Source organism: Crassostrea angulata, chromosome 1 (genome assembly GCF_025612915.1).
Source record: "Crassostrea angulata isolate pt1a10 chromosome 1, ASM2561291v2, whole genome shotgun sequence".
In the NCBI taxonomy this organism is placed as follows: domain Eukaryota; kingdom Metazoa; phylum Mollusca; class Bivalvia; order Ostreida; family Ostreidae; genus Magallana; species Magallana angulata.
The window spans coordinates 37,556,708-37,575,970 of NC_069111.1; the positions used below are offsets into that span (position 1 = coordinate 37,556,708).

The following is a 19,263-nucleotide window of genomic DNA, read 5'->3' on the forward strand; positions in this document are numbered from 1 at the left end:
ATAAGTCCTAAGGGGAAATGATGATTTAGAAGAAAAAACATCACAATGGAAAATATTTGACGTCGATTAAGACAGTCTTGGGTTGTTTGTTTGTTGTTGTTGTTTTTTCAATAGAACAAATGTTAAACACCTGCCTCAACCATGATTGATTTGATTATCTAAAAAAAACATAAACAGAACAGCCAGTTGTTTCATTCAGTGTAATGAATGGGCGTTTTATAATTAAGAAAAAATAAAGAAAATAATATCAAACAAAAGAAATGGCATATTAAGTAGAGGAGGTTGAATTTATTTCTGTTCTTTATCTAGGTTGGGTATACTTAATTCAATCTTATTTTTTTATTAACCACATGTACACGCATCTATTTAAAATAATTTTAAAAATCTTGTTTTCAAGACATATTTAGCATAAGGCCAATGGCCCCCTCTCTCTCTCGCTCTCTCGGGGGGGGGGTAAAAAAAAATTTTTAAAGGCGAACGAGATATAAATAGATTTGGTATTTCCCTACCCGCTTTTCATTGGACGAGAGCTTATCGGTGGGTGGAGCAAAAAGCCCTGCACCGTGCAGACGGCGATCATGTTTCAACTTGTCGCGAAATCATCCGCATAGCGTGTAACACGTGAATAAATTCAAAATACGTTTCTTGAGCAGAGGAATATTTGCACTTCATATGTAAGTATCTTAATTTATTCTTTTTCAAATATTAGGGGTTTTCTTTTTAATTGTAGAAATGACATAAAAGATTATAATCATTTATTTGAATCTTTACAATTTTTTGGTATGCCCTGTTTTGTAAACCTCAATATCAATTAAGTTTATGAGTAACTCCAGAAAAACTAATTAATGAGGCGTCAACAACCAATCTCGATAATTAACCATCCGTATAAAACAATATAAAACCAACTGCAATAGCTGTCAAAAGCCTCAATTAAAAGATTATCGCAATAATTAGACTACGAGTGTTCATAATTAGCGAGGGTGTCTCGCATGCAAATCAGATGTCAACATATACTATATAATGCGGTCAAAATTCTATGAGCAGCACTGACAATTCACTTCACTATCTGTTTGCAGACAAGATGTGCACTCTCGAGGAATATTACGACATTGATTCCGAGAAGTGTATCCCATGCTCTGAGTGTGCCACAGAGGATTCAGTGCTGATGAAATGTTCGTACTTTGCTGACACCCTGTGTAAAACGGACCTTCTTAAAGGGTTTGCGTTGCTTTCCAATCCCGCCCCTCAATCCTCGCAGGTGTCCCGGGGATCGGGGACTGTAGCCGTGGAGGTTCTACCAGATGATTGGACGTCCAACATTAACCCCACCGTCCTGATGGTGTCCGGATGTCTCTGTATTGTGTCCCTGGTGGTCGTGGTTTTCCTGATCTCCTTCCGTCTGTGGAAAAAATATTGGAGACCAAGAAAAGAGAAAGTTATTTACCTCACTAGATGTAAGATTTTTAAAATTAATCTTTCTAAGTTTTCCTGTTCTCTTTAATTCTTTATATCAAACAAAGGAGCATTTTCTAGGATAGATGGCTTATGTTTATAATTATTCACGATACACAGCCCCAGTATTCTGATAAGCAAATAGTTTTTCTTTGAAAATTGTAAAATGAGAAAATCTTTCTAGAGCTTGATGAAATATTCGGGTTGAATTTCACAGACGAGGCACGCCAGTGTGTTTTTGAGACTGGGGAGTTTGAAATATACCATCATGTAAACCATCGTATGGCACATTCCTGCATTTAGTTACCGAATTAAAGAACAATATACGAAAAATGTATAATCCTTAGCAGTTGATGAAATTACAGTTTAACCTCAAGTCAAATGTTGGTCACGAAAAAATATGTGCAATTAGTCACCTACATTGGTCTCGCAAAAAGTCACGTAACTGATCGCGGTTAAACGAAAAAAAAGTCGGTATAATGTGTTTGAAGTGAAATTGTTATATTGTACAGCCACACTATCCCGCTAAACGTCTAAATTGAATTACCAGCATGACTTTTATCACGATGGTAAATTAGAAATCATGGGGCAGGCGACACAAGCACGCTGGTGTCCATTGTTCCAATAGACCAGAATGTCGTCTGCCACCCAATATTACGTCACCCCGTTGACTTCCATTATCACTTTTATATGTTTGACATGACTCTGTAGCTATTGTTATGGAAAGTCCGTCTTGTTCGTTGACAATGGAAATCGGTGATTCAAAGGTTCCTCCATATAGCACTAGATCTCGCATTCTTATGCTAAAAGTACAAATATATGTGTAGAGATATTGAAATAATTTAAATAATTTGATTGTCTGACCTCATTCCAACTATGTAAACTTATTCTAAAATAGTTCATAAGCTTCTATAAATATTCTGCATGAGTGTAATATATTGATATTTCACGTGTATCAATTTTTGAATTATCATCTGTCAAACCAATATTGGCATGCGGAAAGTCAATTCAAAGGAAATTACTTAAATTTTCTTAATACAGTAATTTTGATTTCCTTGTCAATCACCAACCGCAAATCTCTGAAAACGTCAATTTAAATGAGAGAGAGAGAGAGAGAGAGAGAGAGAGAGAGAGAGAGAGAGAGAGAGAGAGAGAGAGAAACACCTCTCTAAATTTCTCTTCATCCTTCTTCGTCGTATGAATATTCATTTCTGTTCTTTAAAACTCAAATGTAAATAAGGTTTTTCTCAATATGATGCATTCAAATTCATGTAGCCTATTAGACCCGAGGGCCACTGCTTTTTATCCCACAGTAGGCATCCCTCAGAGTGCGAGCTTGAATTGAAAGCGACAAGGAGTAAGGTGTGAGTGAACTGGACCACCGGATAGATAATACCATCCGCCTCAGACACGGTCGTTGACCAAACAATCTGACAACTTGACTGCCCAAAAACTGGTGTTGCTATTCTCCGTGATGTCCGCCTGAAATTGTCACTCGACAAAAAATGAATCACATTCATTGAAACAGCGTCTAATTGATATACATTTGCCACCCAAATTGCCAAATATTTCCCTATTTCTTCGCTTATTGATGAGGAAAGACTTGGTATAAACCTTATCTCCATAAAATATTCTCACAAAACTCCTTTCTTTTTCAGCATATGTTGGATACCAAGACCCGGAAGAGGGTGACGAACCTCGATATCAACCCCTACCCTCGCGGGATCGCCTTAAGAAAACTAATTACTACAGTAGTATCTACGCCAACGACACGATGCTCAATATGGTGGATACACATATCTACATTAACATGCTGAACTCCATCGATAGCGACTACTGCACCATTGACGATATCATAGAAGACCGATGAAAGAAAACAATAACAGTGTGCATACAAGTTCCAAATGTCAGTGCTAATCTATACAAGTTCTATTATAATGACGCATGACGCCTAACGACGCTTTACTTATGACGCCACTAAGATGACGCAATGTCGACAAAAACTAGAAGAGGCAGAGTGACGCCAAATTGTAGTGAAAAATGCACAAGATGGGACAAGGATATTGATTTAAAACAAATCCTCTAACAACAACAGACTTGAATCCGCTGCACCTCTCAAGGCTGAATCAGAGGCCATATATCTTCTTCGAGGAATATTAAACTTGGTATGTTGATCACGTTATAAACATGCTGTAATTCAGCGAATTTTGTAATTTTCATAGAGATTTACGTTCTTGCCAATATCAAGCCAAATTTTTAACGTGTTTCTGGTTTTCTTTCTTGCAGGATTCGTGTTGGCATCGGAGATTTTATTCCCTTTTTGAAGAAACGTTTCCCCCAAGGAATTCGAGGAATGGTTCATACCCACACATGCATGGAGATTTTATCAAATCTATGGAGTGAATATACATTTGTGCGATAATTTTAAACTGTTACAGCCAATGGCCGTAAAAAAAATTGATTTGTAAATACAATTATCAACAATTATGTGTCATTTGTGTATATATTGTATTTACTAATTTATTTCATAATTAAATTATCAAAACGTTGAAACATTTTCATACTTAATATATTATTTCTTTAAAAAAATTGTCTGGGTCACACTAAAAAAATACCTCTTTTGGATCAATTGGTTTGTGGATCAGAATGGTTCTAGAGGGGACCGGGTAGGGTTTAGAACCCCTCCCCTGGACAATCCACCATAATTCTTAAATTTAATGGTAAAATGGTAAAATTACTAAAAACAGGCCATGGAACCCCTCATCAAATATAGATATCACTCCGACCTCCACCCCTTCTCCTTGAACCAATTATGGATCCGCACACCAGAAACCTCAATTTATCCATAAATATAATATAATGGGTTATGAAGAAAAATGAATGAAATCGGCTTTAACTATATAAGTGTATCATTATCCAAATCTTTATCCTATATTTGATGCTGTGAGCATCAATTACTGTATACACCTCTGTAATTGTAACAATGTTAGTTCAACAAAAGGCTGTCAACGACCCGATGTACCTATAGTACCTACATGATCGTTTTATGTTGTAATCACCGTCTTTGGGTGATGGAGAAATTGGTGAAGGCGCAGTCGTCTTGCGATCATGAGTTATTCCTCTTTGTGAGACTTAGCTGGAAGGTCCACGAACCTTGGCAAATCGATGATGTAGCTCCTAGGAACATCTGATCTTAGGACATCTTAACCTTTTCAGAACATTGTTGTTTCTTCACATGTACATACTTGAAGATATTTCATCGACAAAATTAGTCGATGATACATTTACTCGGTAAACATTCATTAATAACATGGTGACATCAGAATATTTCAATCGGAATATAATATATATCTATGGCGAAATGGAGTTTGTAGATATTTAAGAAAATACAATTATTATGCATATAATATCGAGATATATTAACTGAGTAGCAGATTATCCTTTAATTCAGCTTTCAAATTGATGTTTTAGCGGGTTTTAAAACTAATGAATTGAGAGTTGTGAAAAATAACATAAATTTAAGGTAATCTATTACAGTCAGTGAAGATAAGAATGTTACATGTGCAAATCTCAAGTTTATTTTCAAATAAAAAATATAGTAAACTTATTGAAAAAATAATCAAATCGATTATTCGGGGCTCGAACTTAAATTTAAAGTAATCTATTACAATGAAGATAATAATGTTACATGCGCAAATCTCATGTTTATTTTCAAATAAAAAATATAGTTAACTTATTGAAAAAATAATCAAATCGATTATTCAGGGCTCGAACCCATGTATTCGACAATGGGATGTTTCTTTGGTTTCTATCGACATATGTCAAGGTCGCAGATACAATGTATGCCCCACAAGAACCGAAACGGAATGGATTAATTTTGATTATTGAGATGAGAATCCCGAATTTTATAAGTACCCTATGTTCAGACTCGTGCTTCAGAATGAAGTGGTACAAAATAAAGATAATAGATGTATCCTCTACAAGCTTTGGAACATTGTAACCAACCCTACAAAGAAGATGGTTTAATCAGGGAGGGAGTTTTTGAAGAAGAAGAACAACAACAACAACAACAACAAGAACAAGAACAAGAACAAAAAAAACAAGAACAAGAACAACAAGAACAAGAACAACAACAACAAGAACAAGAACAACAACAAGAACAACAAGAACAACAAGAAGAACAAGAACAAAAAGAACAAGAACAAGAACAACAACAACAAGAACAAGAACAACAAGAACAAGAACAACAACAACAAGAACAAGAACAACAACAAAAAGAACAAGAACAAAAAGAACAAGAACAAGAACAACAACAACAAGAACAAGAACAACAACAACAAGAACAAGAAGAAGAAGAAGAAGTAGAAAAAATTATCCATGTAATTCATCAGCGGATATAAAAAAAATCCTTGGAAATGGTCTGCTCATATCATTAAGAAAAGGGCATCAAAACAACAGAGAATCCAAGAATTAGTTGTAAACTGCTTACAAAATTAGAATAAATTTTCAAAGTGTCTTATAGTTTATTGAGGTTTTAGCCGGGTCCTGAATATTAAAACACTCTATCACTAAGATGTTCCTAGAACATATTGTCTGATGCTAAATGAATGATTAAATTTCGGCATCTCTGTGTTCTTTAAAAAATGATTACCGAATTCAACCTGTGGTGTTATAATTATCAATTATACATGTACAATATGACTTAACATCTCACCATAAGGTATAAGGTACTAAACCTGCGGAAATACTATGTGCACTTGTTTGTTTGTGTACTTGTGTCCTGTGAAGAGATAAGGACAGTCAAAGGCGGCCGCCCTGCCGCAGGGACACAGCTGTACACTAAAATTAATCCACCAATGTGTTTTTCCGACAAATTGAATTGAGGCGGATTATGTCAGATTGTGTGAGTTAATCAGATATTACACCAGCGGGTGTCCAGAAGACAATATTGACTGTGTAGGTCTTTACATCTAAAACGACTTTGATCATTTATCTATGTAAATATCTATATTGTCCCTGAATAGCTTCAATTACCAACATATCTTAGGAAATTATTGATTCCTTTGTGTAGTTATAGAACACTTTTAACTCGGACTCACTCAAATTGTAGAAAAATAAACTTTTAAAGCCTTAGAGTTGTTTTTAATATCTGAATAAAGATATCTTAATTTAATTCTATGTTATTGATTGTGTTATTACGAATCAACCGTCATATTCCTTTCGCCGACATTTTCCCAGTTATGTGTTCAAATGAACTGGATGATTTATGCACCAAAATTAAAATAAAATTGATACGGGCGGATGTGTCAAAGCAATCTTGACAGGCCTTGATATTTATTATCAACACCAAAATTCTGAATCATCTGATAATATACACCAAAAAATGGCAAGTTGTATGAACTACACACAACAAGTATTTTACGGTGTTTTTTTTTCAGTTTCTTTATCTCAGCTTTCGTAATTTTGCTGCATATATTTTTGTTATTCTCAGATTTTCAACTCATTCTGATAACATCATCCTAATAATATTCAATTTCATTTATATCATTAAAGTTATTAAAATCTGGACGCTACGTTGTTTTTTTTCTGCATCATGTGTTTAAACACGATTTTATCTTGTCTATTCGAAGACGATAAAAATAGCCTCGAAATTTTCCCAGGCCAATTTGATTGGTCGATAAGTGTAATGGGCGGGGCGTAGCTAGTTTCCGTAAAGTGCACTCCATTGATAATGGGATCATGTATGGACTTGTCGCTGTAAATACCTAAACAGATCACAACATGTGGACTGAATGAATGGACTGTCAGTCTTTAAAACCTGATACAGGACAGTGTGATCATCATTCTATCATTGGACTTTATCGAAACTTAAGTAAGTATTTGAAATATTATCAGTCAAAAGTTGATTTTTAAATAATTTTTTTAACTGTCTGTGACAAAATTAAAAGGATCGTCGTTTTATTGACTACGTTAGGATAACGGAGGCATTCATGTAACGTAACGTAATGATAACTGTCAGTGTGAAATGGGGGGAGCGGGTTACGGTATTTAAACTATCGTACGATCCGTAAAATGCAGTAAGCCAATGTGATGAATATTAATGAAAGTCATTTATCATTACAATTTTCAGGAGCAAAGTTCCCAAAATGTGTAAGAAGAATGAATATTACGACATTGACACTACCGAATGTCTGCCCTGTTCAGAATGTCCAAAGGGGGACAAGATTCTCTTGGAGTGTTCTTATTTTGGAGACACGTTGTGCGAAAAAGATGTATTAGCCGGATTTCAAATCGCGCCCTACCCCACTCCCGGTACCCCCTCGCCTGTGACCCGGGGGGCGGGGACCGTGGCCGTCGAGGTGCTGCCTGAGGACTGGACCACCAGTCCCACCGTGCTCATGGTGGTCACTGCTGTCTGTTTCACCACCCTGATGGTCACAATCGTCATAGCATTGTACTGTTTCAGACGGAAAGTATGGAGCCCCAAGCAGGAAAAGGAAATATTATACCTCAGTAGACGTAAGTTTCTTTTTATACTTCACATATTAATATGGTTTGAAAAATATATCATACCATGTTGACTTCAATGGATTTGTTATGATTGACATTGATAGGAAAATGACGAGATGAGCATTTAATCACTGTGTTGAAGAATTTTTTACAAGAGCGTTACACTAATTTATAAAATAATGTTTTCTTGTCTTCATTGTACCGGTATATGTTTATCTAGTAAAAATGTATTGAACTTTGCTGTCAGATCAAAGTCTCATACATGTGTCCGTTGTCACAGTTTTCTTTATTTCAACACTCTAAAAAGTGTGTTCTAAAGAATGGAAAAGACTAAGAAACAAAACACAGGGGGTATCCCTAACACCCAATAAAATGTTTGGTTAATCAAGGCAGCTGATGGAGAAAGTGATAAGCATTTTTCTCTGAAATAAAACCTCTCTCTTACACGGATCACGACGCGCAAATTACGTTGCATGCGTGATTTTCGCAGACGGTTACCCGCATAACAAAAAGTGAAATTTTACGAATGATTGCAAAGATATTAAATTTCTAACCTTTTCCCCAGAGACAAATGTTTTATCTGATGAGTGAGGCCTACCATTTAGCGCCCTGGGTTATTTGCAAGTCCATTTCATTTAATGTGGGATCTCACAAAATTAACGTTCCAAAGACTTGACGAGTATTGTCTTAACAAATATATCACTGCATTTTTCCTGCTAAATCTGTTGAAAATCTTGTAATTAACAACCAAATTTGTTCGCTATGGCAATGAAGGAATTCAACAGACCATAAACCCTCTTTTTCTTTTCCCAGCGTTTTACCCTATCAACACAATGTGTGCGAATTTCATTATTACATAGACATGCCAAGTAACATATCTGTTGTTACAACAGTACGTGATAAAGTTAGTACCTATTAGTACTCGAGATGGCTGACGCCGGTCCAGTATTGTTCAATAAAGTGCCACATTCTTTTCTTGTCACTTTGCGACTTAAATCTAATAAGTCTATAACAACTCAATTCTGTCAGTTATTTTTCCTTGTTTAGATTACGTGTCTCCACTATAATGTAATCTTTCGATATTTTTATAAGCTTCAAAGTGCTTGTCAAGCAAAAATTGAACTGGAACTAAGTATTATTCATTCATTACCCGTAAACATTCAATTAGATTTTAGACTCGGTTCCCTCACTTCTAAATCCTACCCGATGGTACATTGGTACCACGACTGTTATCAATATAAATACATTAGGATCTACATTAAAAACCCATTTTCAAAGCCAATGGTTGACAACCGTATACCTATAAATTATAGAATTTTTCTCTACATACACATATATCCTTGAATTAGATAAGAATGTAAAAAGCCTTTTTATTTTGTATACAATAATAAAAGATATACCTGGAAGCGTACAAATATTTTCATTTCTTAAATATTCTTAAGTGCATTTGGCGGAAAATATATACATCATGAATTCTTCCTCCACATTGCTATTTCCATTTCACTGCGGGGTACAGTGGATAAAAAAATAGGTGCTCGATACTGAATGAAAAGATTTGAATGAAAGACCGCACAGACCCACCATATAGATAATTCCATCTATCTTAAGACATTGTCATTGCATTAAGAGCCCATTCTATCAGCTCAACTATACTTATTTCACAATTATACCCCAAAAATGACAGCAGGGTGTCACTTGAAATTGTCCCTAGTACAAAGCTAAGTGCCTGTTACGCTACACTATAAAGGCCGTTAGCGTTCAGAATTTCACCACCTAGATGTTCAGCTATTTTCGCAAGTTGTCATTGGGGTTCAACAATTCGCTTACATGGCGAATTTTGACAAGACTTTAACATGTTTAACCAGAAACAACAAATCTTACAAAAATGTCTGTTGTTTTTTAAGATACGCCAAACTTAAAAAAGAAAACTTTTAAAGAAAATTTAATTTATTTTTTTCTCTCTTCACAGCCCACCCTAGACATTATCCTACTGTTGGGGAGGAGGAGAGATATCAACCCCTACCCTCGCGGGACCGGCTAAAGAAGACCAACTACTTCAGCAGCAGTATATACGCCAATGACTCTATGTTCAATATGCCTAATACTCACATCTATGTTAATATGATGGACTATGTTGACAGTGATTGCTGCAGTAATGACTATGTAGACATTGATGAACATTTAGAATCCTGAGAGCAGCGATTCAGATCGGTTTACTGTGAACTAACTGTGATATTTGGGAAGTCTTCAATGCCAAGTACTAACTGGTATACTCGGTGAAAAAATCCTAGAATTCTGTCAAATGAACAATGAAATCAGTTGTGAGAATTACTGATAAACTGCTATAAACAACCAAAGTCAACCGACAGCGAATATATATTAAACGACAATCTGTCATGACTATAGATAACTGTCATAGTGCGAAAAGTTAGTTGGCTGATTATAAATCAACTAACACTTGCAATTATAAGTGCAGCTGACAAAGGTCAATTAACAGTAAATTGATTAACCGACAAGTTGGCAGCGACCAGTTCAACTGACCAGTGGCTAAGCAGCAAGAGATGAGCAGTAATGAACTGCCGATATAGTTGCAGGTAAATATCTATAGCAACAATGCTATAATCAATATTCAATATTGTTTTGTCATTTTGATAGTAAATGATCAATTTTATTTCTATCTCTAATGTTACTTTATTTTTTTATTTTCAGCGCTTGCCTTTCATACTCTACACTTTACGGAAGAGTTTCTGATTTTCCGGGTGGATTTTATCCCAAACAAATTCTAGTCAAAGAATTAAGTTTCTTCACTTTGTTGTACATGTAACATCAATGTGTTGTACTCTTGGAAAATATGTATGTTGTATTTATTATTAATTTATTTTTTTTTTCCATTAAACCAGATGTTTTTAAACTTGAAACTCTAGTTGTCATTTTGTATTAGAGTGAACAAAAGTCGAATCAGCGACCAACATAACTATGTACACATAGGAAAAGCTTTAACTTAGAAAATATTCAGTCAAATGTGGATCGGGTATGAACATGTATAATAGTACCACAACCGCAAATAATTGTACGGAACAAAGAATTTAGAAGCACAAAAAACGTTAGATAACGGCGGGAATTCGTTTATTTGGATTGTCATTGTGTAAAGTCGTTGCAGCCACCGTGTATCACCTGCCCGAACAAGGGGGTAGCGTTGTCCCTTACAATGAACAACAGACGCGTGCATTGACAGATGGCGCGATAGCGACACGCATCGTCACAGAACTTCAATCGAAAACTCCGCCGCTCTATTTCTATATTTGACGGTGGCTTGAATTCATATCTGAAAGACATGAAAAATTTTAAACATTTGAATAAAGGATCCACATGTCCCGTTATCGATTTTTCCACCAAAATGAAATCATCTGCTCGCTAGCACCTAACGGCTAGCGGAAAGTTGAAGTGTCGTTTGATAACGCTCACCTGCATTTAAGGGTCTTTGTCATGTTAATGGACGCGTGGCCCCGATTAAAACACCCCTTGTTCTTATTTGTTTAACTTACGCTCTTTCAACTTTACTGGTTTGAACAAATGAATTAGATTCTCTGCATAAATATTGGCATCCAACAGTGCCCTCACCCTTTCTTGTAGAAGCAGATAAACTTGAAGTCAAGCCGATCATTTGCCGACTTTTGAAACTCGGAAACAAACAGAATTTCTGATAAAATCACATGCAACTCGAAGAGTAAGTGTTTTTGCAATAACTTGCCAAAATAGACAAATCGCAAAGCTGATAACAGACGATAAGGATACGTCTCTAGGGAGAACGTCATATTCTCTGGAAGTTTGATAAACGCTTTTCAGCACCTGGTACGAGCGCTACTGCGTTTTTTGTCGAAAAAACGACACTGCTTATCAATATTTATTTGCCTCATCAAATGCAAATCTTTGAGGTTCAGCAATTGCGCATGCTCTAGCATCAGTTTGACTTTTCTTATCTCCTTCGCTGAAGATCACAGGGATGATATAAATTGATAAGAGAAAATTTAAGATAAAATAAATGATTTTATCTCATGTCTAAGTATAAACTTATGGCTCAGGATTAGTTTGGGAGTTAAAAACTATGCTTATCTTAATTGCAAAAACACTGACAGATGTTTACTTTTATCAGCAGTTGAGGCAGTACACTATACACTTGTTTTTGTCCAGTCATCTTTAATTAAATGATAACGAATGCATGTAACATATCTAAAGAGGATACTTCTCCTGTTTTTCTTGACAAAGTCGCCATTTTTATTACACCTTTCCGCTGGTGATCAAGTTACAAAAGTTGCAGACGATTCCTTATTAAAATTCCACAACACTAAGAACCTCAAAAGAAAGATCGTGAAATTGATACAATTGATAATGGTTTTGCTATTTTTCATTTTTTCACAACCCGTTTTGTCAATGAGGGTGGTTTGTATAGGCAGGATAAGCAGGGGAGTATCAGCGGCGAATGTATAGTCCCAAGGATTCCGAACGGAAACGCCGCCGGAAGTACTGAGGACTGCATTGTTGCGGGAGGAACAAGGGGATTAAATGGTTTGAATAACATTGTGTTTGAGCGAAAAATACTTTTAATAACATAAGAGGATTTTGTGATAATGGTCAGGACGCCCTCTTGTTAGTAGAGCCCCTCTCTTGGTAGCGGTGTGGTCCCTTATAAAGTGGATGTTGTGTAGTCGGTAATGAACCGAGTGCTTTGCAATGATTCCCACTATATACATTTTAAAATAAGGTGCAATGGCTACTGAAATGATATTGGTATATTGTTACCTTGTGCATCTTATAAAAATAAAAAATGTTATACTCAAGGTATTTTATATATAGTTATACATAGAAACAGTTTGCTTGGCAAACTAAATAGAATTCGAAATTGTTCGAATTTGCTTGTTTAGCGTTTTGCGTAATGCAGAAGCTATTGGTTTACCCGATGTTTTGTTTGTGACAAAGGAAGAAAAATAGCACCATATGCAATCATGCAGGAAGCATCAGAAGGAAACGAACTCTTATTGGCTGCCGATTCGTGTGTGTTATACCCGATTTCCGGGTTCTTTTCTGACGCTCTTTATTCGCAAAGAAGGAAGCTAAAAAGCGTCCTTGTGTTTTTATCATGTCAACTGTGTCAATAAACATAAGGGGCTCTTTGTTCTTTTTTGGGACTCTAAATACCCCCCCCCCCAAAAAAAATAAGCTTTTAAAATTTAGTTTGAAAAGTATCTTTTGTGCAAGCTGCACCTGACGCATATCTTAGTTTTTACCTCTATTCAGTTTTGCTTTTAATAAAAGTTTTAGGAAGCGATACGTTTATTTTCTGTATATTAAGATTACGCGATATAGTAGGTAACACTAATATCAGGCGGATCATATTGCCGAGAAAATATATCGTGTAACCGACTGCATAAAGATGCAGCGGTGCTGCTAATTTACGAAATATGATATTCAGTTAATCAAATGAAAAACTGTATCTAAATAGAATTGCAATTTTTATTTACATAACTCCGTTTCTAAGTTGACGATATTATCCCGAACCTACTGGGCCCAACAATGGGTTCTTATATTACCTATACATACGGGCAGGCGGTGAATACCAAACAACACCTAACACCGTCTGAATTTGGTATAGAAATTGAATAAATTAAACTTAAAAGTCAAAATGTTAAATTTGGCAGTTTTGCCAAATTGTAGTTTATCAAATATGCTTCATCATTTTCCACATGTAGCTTTCGAATTTTAAAAAAACCCGGCCGATTTGATTAGTAAGTTGTTGGCGCAATTTCATCTTGAAGTAATTTATAATATATAATATAAATATTTTTACATGAAACGTGTAAACAAACTGCTAGTGTAAAATTAAGCAAATATAATTCCATCATTTTGTCGTCCATTATTCTACGTAAGGAAAGCGATGTCTACGTTACAGCTATGTTTTTTAATTTTTCGACTGATTAGGACAGTACAATGATTTCTAGTCCATTGAGCTGTCTGTAAACACCAGTCTCTCCACGGGGGGTTTCTTTGATAACACTACCAGGCGTATTCTAAAGGTTTCATCATGTCTATATGAGGACAACCGCATGAAAATCAAACGAGATTCTCTCACCCGATAAAAATGAAATCTTCAGTGTGGAGATTACATAATCTTCAGAAAAGACCAAGAAAGAGACAGCCTCACAGCAAGAAAATCACCTGTTGCCGATCATTAAAACGCAGCGCTTGATTGCCGGGGTGGGGACCGAGAAGAAAAGACGCGTAAACCCAATGATTGGAGGGTTGTAATTTGACCCACTCATCATCAATTAAAGGGAAATATGGATGAATTCCTGTTGACTGACCTTATAATATCTCACCTCTGTGTGTGTTTATCCACCCCATTTACCTCTTCCCTGCAAACGAGGTTTTCGTTATTTTCGATAATTGGATAATCCCATGCATTGGGCACATTTAATGTTTAATGGGGTCCCCTTTTTTTTCTTTATTCATTGAGTAATCATTTTGCATCGCTAGCAGTATACAGAGTCAACGAGTTCTCAACCACTGGCACACCTTTTATTTGGCATGGGATCTTAGAACACCCAAGTATATTTTCTTCTTTTTATCGGGAAGAGCTCTATCTGTACTAAATATAAATGTGTACTTGCATTCTATTCTTCTATTCGCCATTAAATCACTAACCGCATCGTTACTATGCCAGTACATTTGCCATGCACAGTGCACATTTTCGCTACAGTGTAACAGTTTTTTGCAAAATGGTGACTAATAAGCCTGGAAAAACGACTTCCGGAGAAACTCAAGCCAGCCAATTAGTGACTTCCCCGCGAAACTGTCTCTTTTTTTTTTATCTCAAGCCTCATCGACATATTTTTCGGTATTTGCATGACAAGGTAATTGGTTGTGTGTAGCAGGGGTGGGTATTTGCCACAAACAAACTGCTTATCAGTTCCTCTGATGTCAACTAAGTGGATGAATTAGACAATTATCTATCTATTCCCATAATTCCCCTGTCAGATGGCCGTCCCTTCATCGATGTTTAGTCACCAGTGTCCGGTAAATGCCAAATGGTTGTCTCGTGTGATAAAACTCAACTATTACGAGCTATTGCAGATATATCTTAGTTCTGGACATGTCTCTAATGTTTCGGTGACTAAAAGTGATGCGCTCACTATATACCAAATCTTTTTCAAGTACAAAAAAATTACTAGTTACAGAAAGTATTTTCTCCTGACTTCTATTCTGTTGTTGTTGTTATTATCACATTAATGTAAGAATAATTATATGTAATTTACATGTATGTAATATTCAGTGTCAATTTAAAGTTCCTGTTTAAAAAAATCATTCTGGCAATTATACAACAATACATGTCTAAAGTACTTGTAATCTTGGTTGCAACATTGCGTAAACTTTGTCCGAATGGTCTCAAGTTTTTTTTATTCCAAAATAACTTAACAATAAAATAACACCGCTGCAGACACCAATGAAAGATTAATAAACATGGCATGGAGTAGGTTAGAATACGATTTCAGTGTCACAATTGGGACCAAGGAAACGACATAAAACCATTGCAAGCACGACTTAAAATCATTAACCAATAAAAAAAGATCAATTCAAAGACCAATTTCAGTCAGTGTCTCAATTTAGGCCCATAGTAAAAGATAACTTTACAAAATATCACCTTTGCAAACACATTGAAAATACATGTACAACTAATGAACATTGAAAAGAAAGATTAAATTTCAATAGGTGTCTCACTTTGGGACCAAGAGAGTTCCTTGTGGAGAGAGAGGGGGGGGGGGGGGGCACTCATCAGTCAGGACTACGACCAATCCAAGGTCGGACACATATCCTACTGATAGACAAATGGTCAAAGGTCCCTCCATTTGGCGAAGGTAACGAGTGGGTATATGTTGTGATAAATGACATGATTATAGTCCCCGCGATCCGTCATTTCGGCCCGACAGCCATAAAATCGCCATTACACACAGACAAACCATTGGCTTACCCCTCGTCTAGCGGGACGTCTGTGATTAAAATACGATTAAACTGGATTTACGGCTCCAGAGATCAGTGGGGTTGATTGCGACGAGAGAGACTGTTTGGTCTATTGTTAAGGTTCTGTTTGTTTTGAAGATTTTTATGGTTCCCCTCTATCTTGTTTCTGTTTGTGATGATGTATCGGTATCGGCGTTGTTATATGAATTAATAACTTCATTTTACTCGAACCGCTGTCAATATCCAACCGAGATGAAAGGTCATATGAAAGAATAAAAAAGAGAGATTGCAATCTTTTATTTTAGCGACAGCAAAATCCTTGATTCAAATTACATATTTTGTACACGCAACATAAACTCCTTGGCAGACGACTTTTTAAACCTGAAGATCGTAGGAGACCATTTTACCCCTCCCCGTCCGGATGTGTGTAACGTGAGCAAACAGAGGGACTTTGTGTTTTGCACACTTTTTCAGGGGGTAGCAACAACGTTATCGAATTAACACCCGTAACGTCTACGAATGATGTCACCAAAACAGTCAAAATTGTCACGCAATTTGTGTAATTCATATAGATTGTGTATTGCCTAAATGCTCTGAGTTGATACTAACAGTCGGCAAGAAAGAAAGACTCTTTGTAAATGATTGAGAGAGAGAGAGAGGAAAGAGAGCGATTTTAATGTATAAAAGCGACACATCTCAATGCATTGAAAAATGTGTGTTAAAAATATAAAATATAGAGAATAATCTTTTCGGAAAAGAACGATTTTGATGTTTTAGAAGTGATGAATTTGTCTTCATAAAAAAAGAACAAATCTCTTCGTAAATTTCCCACAGTCCATGTCTTGTGATAAAAAGCGCATGTAATGATGATGTTAGTTTGCGGTTGAATTTATTTTTTGAGAAATACAATTATCTAGAATTTACCTTGTCCATCAAAGTGAATTTTTCGTCTTATCTTTGACGTTCCCCAATGTATTATGGATTGGGCAATTTTCCGTTGAGCAATCAAGGATTCATTTGACGAAGCAAATCTGATTATGGGGGTTAAATGGAATGTAGATAAGGCAATATTTATACACAAACGTTCGATAAAAAACACCGAAAATATATTCATTGTATAAAACATTAGAAATACATGTACATGTAGACCAATTCTTAATACATTTGTCATGTTATTCCAGTTGCAATTAAAACACAGCAGTTATGCAGTTATTCCACAACAGCAATATTTTATGTATGATAGTTACATGTACTTGAAAATGATTGGTAAAAAGACCAAAGCTGTACAACAGTTGGTACAAATAAGAAGATTTTTGTTGGTTCCAGTCCAAACCTCATCCGCTGACTGAGATTGTGAACAAAACACTGTCTGCAAAAAACTACCCATAATGTTATAACAGTAGACTTTTGTATGACACCATCTTTCCAAGTTAAGGGGTTTCTGGCCCGCTCAACTATAGAAGGTAGCGGATCAAAAGCCTTGATCTGGAAAGATAATGGGCAAATCTACTGAAAGAATGCTCAAAGCATTCTATAATGTGGTACTTTCTATTATAAATAAAACTAAAGAAAAAAATAGCTCGTCGCCCATCAACAATTCAAAGAAATTCGATGGGTTATAATTTACAAATCAAAATCTTTAATTGAAGAGTCTTGGGTTGGCTGACCATTTGCTGAACATTTACCGCTATCTTTATTATCCATCATTCCCCGTCCTCTGCTCGTGGAGGAACCGCCATTCGGCACGCTGTGTGCCGGGAGACAGCTGCTATATTTCACATTCGACAAAGGCAGATGTGCTGATATTTCATGACAGTGCTGATTGACGCCCGTGAAATTGGTGTCTGCGTCAAGCAGTGGTACCATCATATTCTAGTATTGCATTAGTACATTGTATCCCAATGCCGGGCTTTGTTTCACTATGACTTTGGAATTTATTGGGGGGGAGGGGGGGGGCTTTTTTTAACGTAATGAACAAATTTAAATAGTACGTGCAGAATTTTTCGGTTCTAAGTACCACCTGCTGGTCTTTGCCCAGGCGACCCAGGGCAGATGTCGCGTTCCCTGCACGTGCCGACGGACTATTATTTGCAATCTGCACCTAGTATAATTAGTGGGACCAGACGTTTCAATTTCGAGGGTTGAAAAAAAATAATGGAGGACTGTTTACCCCTTAATTATAACAAGGGGTACTACCCGCTGAATACATTTCGCTGTTTATTAGTTGTAAATCCACCATCACACAATAGTTAGCGGAAAAAGTAAATATTTGGTGAGACGAGAACACAACAGGTTGCATTGAAAGTAATTTTACAAAAGGACAATTTTGCCGTATACATGTATCTATGATCTAATTTTCCAGCATTGATCAGTAAAAAGTATTAAAGTTATTGAGGAAACACTTCAAATTAGTTTTGGTCGATCACAATCTAATCCGTTACTACTGAATCTGCTACCACTTCTCAAAGCGATAGCGGAATCAGAACGACTATAATTTTAATTAGATTGGGTTGATCATTTTAAAACAAAAAACATTCTTATATTCAAACAAATTTTGTAAACATCAAACTTCCTTTAAACCATTCTTGCACATTTTAATGTCTACCATATGTCGGGGCCTCAGTTTTTTCTGAGGTATTCATGATGGATTCTAATTAGTAGCTTTCCAAGAAAATGTAAATGCACTTAACGATAATCGCAAAATTACCACCAGGTCGTTTCCGCCACGAAAAATGTATTTCATATAATACTCTCGAATGCCAACTGTTGTGTCGAAACAAAAAAATAACACATTATATTCATGTTCTCGTGAATACAGATAAACACTCGACAGGTGCGTCAAGAAATATTTGTGAATTAAGGACATTTTAATAATAAAGAGCAAAGCAATATCGGGGCCACCGTGTCGAGCCCGATGCGATGAGAATGACAGTGTCAATCAGTCTGCTAGACGGGTCGATTGCCGACCTCATAAACAAACAGTAAGGTCCTTTTATCTATAGGTGAAGGGCTTGATTTATACAGACTTTTAACAAGTCTAAACTTGGCAATGAAGCAATGTTTCCCTTGGAGGAACGATGTTTAAATAACGGAAAAAGTCAAGGATTTTACAATGTTATATGATAAGCGGCTTTTTAAACGCCCAGTGTTTTAAAGACTACTGGAAAACCCCTTCTAATTATAGATCTTGTGCAAGATACGAGATATTATGAATATTTATTAGACAACAGTACAGGTAACCAAAAACAGTTATGAAACTACATTTTCTAATAATTTCAAAGCATTTAG

At 36.0% G+C, this 19,263-nt stretch overlaps 2 protein-coding genes across 2 annotated transcripts; both read left to right on the plus strand.

Moving 5' to 3' along the window:
- Nucleotides 1-552: 552 nt before the first annotated feature.
- Nucleotides 553-4,005, plus strand: LOC128190035 (uncharacterized). Its single transcript, XM_052861906.1, has 4 exons — nucleotides 553-674; nucleotides 1,077-1,454; nucleotides 3,111-3,617; nucleotides 3,739-4,005. Exons 2-3 carry the CDS (start codon nucleotides 1,082-1,084, stop codon nucleotides 3,320-3,322), a joined length of 585 nt encoding a protein of 194 aa, XP_052717866.1. The 5' UTR covers nucleotides 553-674; nucleotides 1,077-1,081; the 3' UTR covers nucleotides 3,323-3,617; nucleotides 3,739-4,005.
- A 3,168-nt stretch (nucleotides 4,006-7,173) lies between these two features.
- LOC128168202 (uncharacterized) lies at nucleotides 7,174-10,880 on the plus strand. The gene is made up of 4 exons (XM_052834388.1): nucleotides 7,174-7,324; nucleotides 7,583-7,971; nucleotides 9,932-10,556; nucleotides 10,672-10,880. The coding sequence occupies exons 2-3, from the start codon at nucleotides 7,599-7,601 to the stop codon at nucleotides 10,153-10,155; spliced, it is 597 nt and encodes a 198-aa protein (XP_052690348.1). The 5' UTR covers nucleotides 7,174-7,324; nucleotides 7,583-7,598; the 3' UTR covers nucleotides 10,156-10,556; nucleotides 10,672-10,880.
- The last annotated feature ends 8,383 nt before the right edge of the window (nucleotides 10,881-19,263 follow it).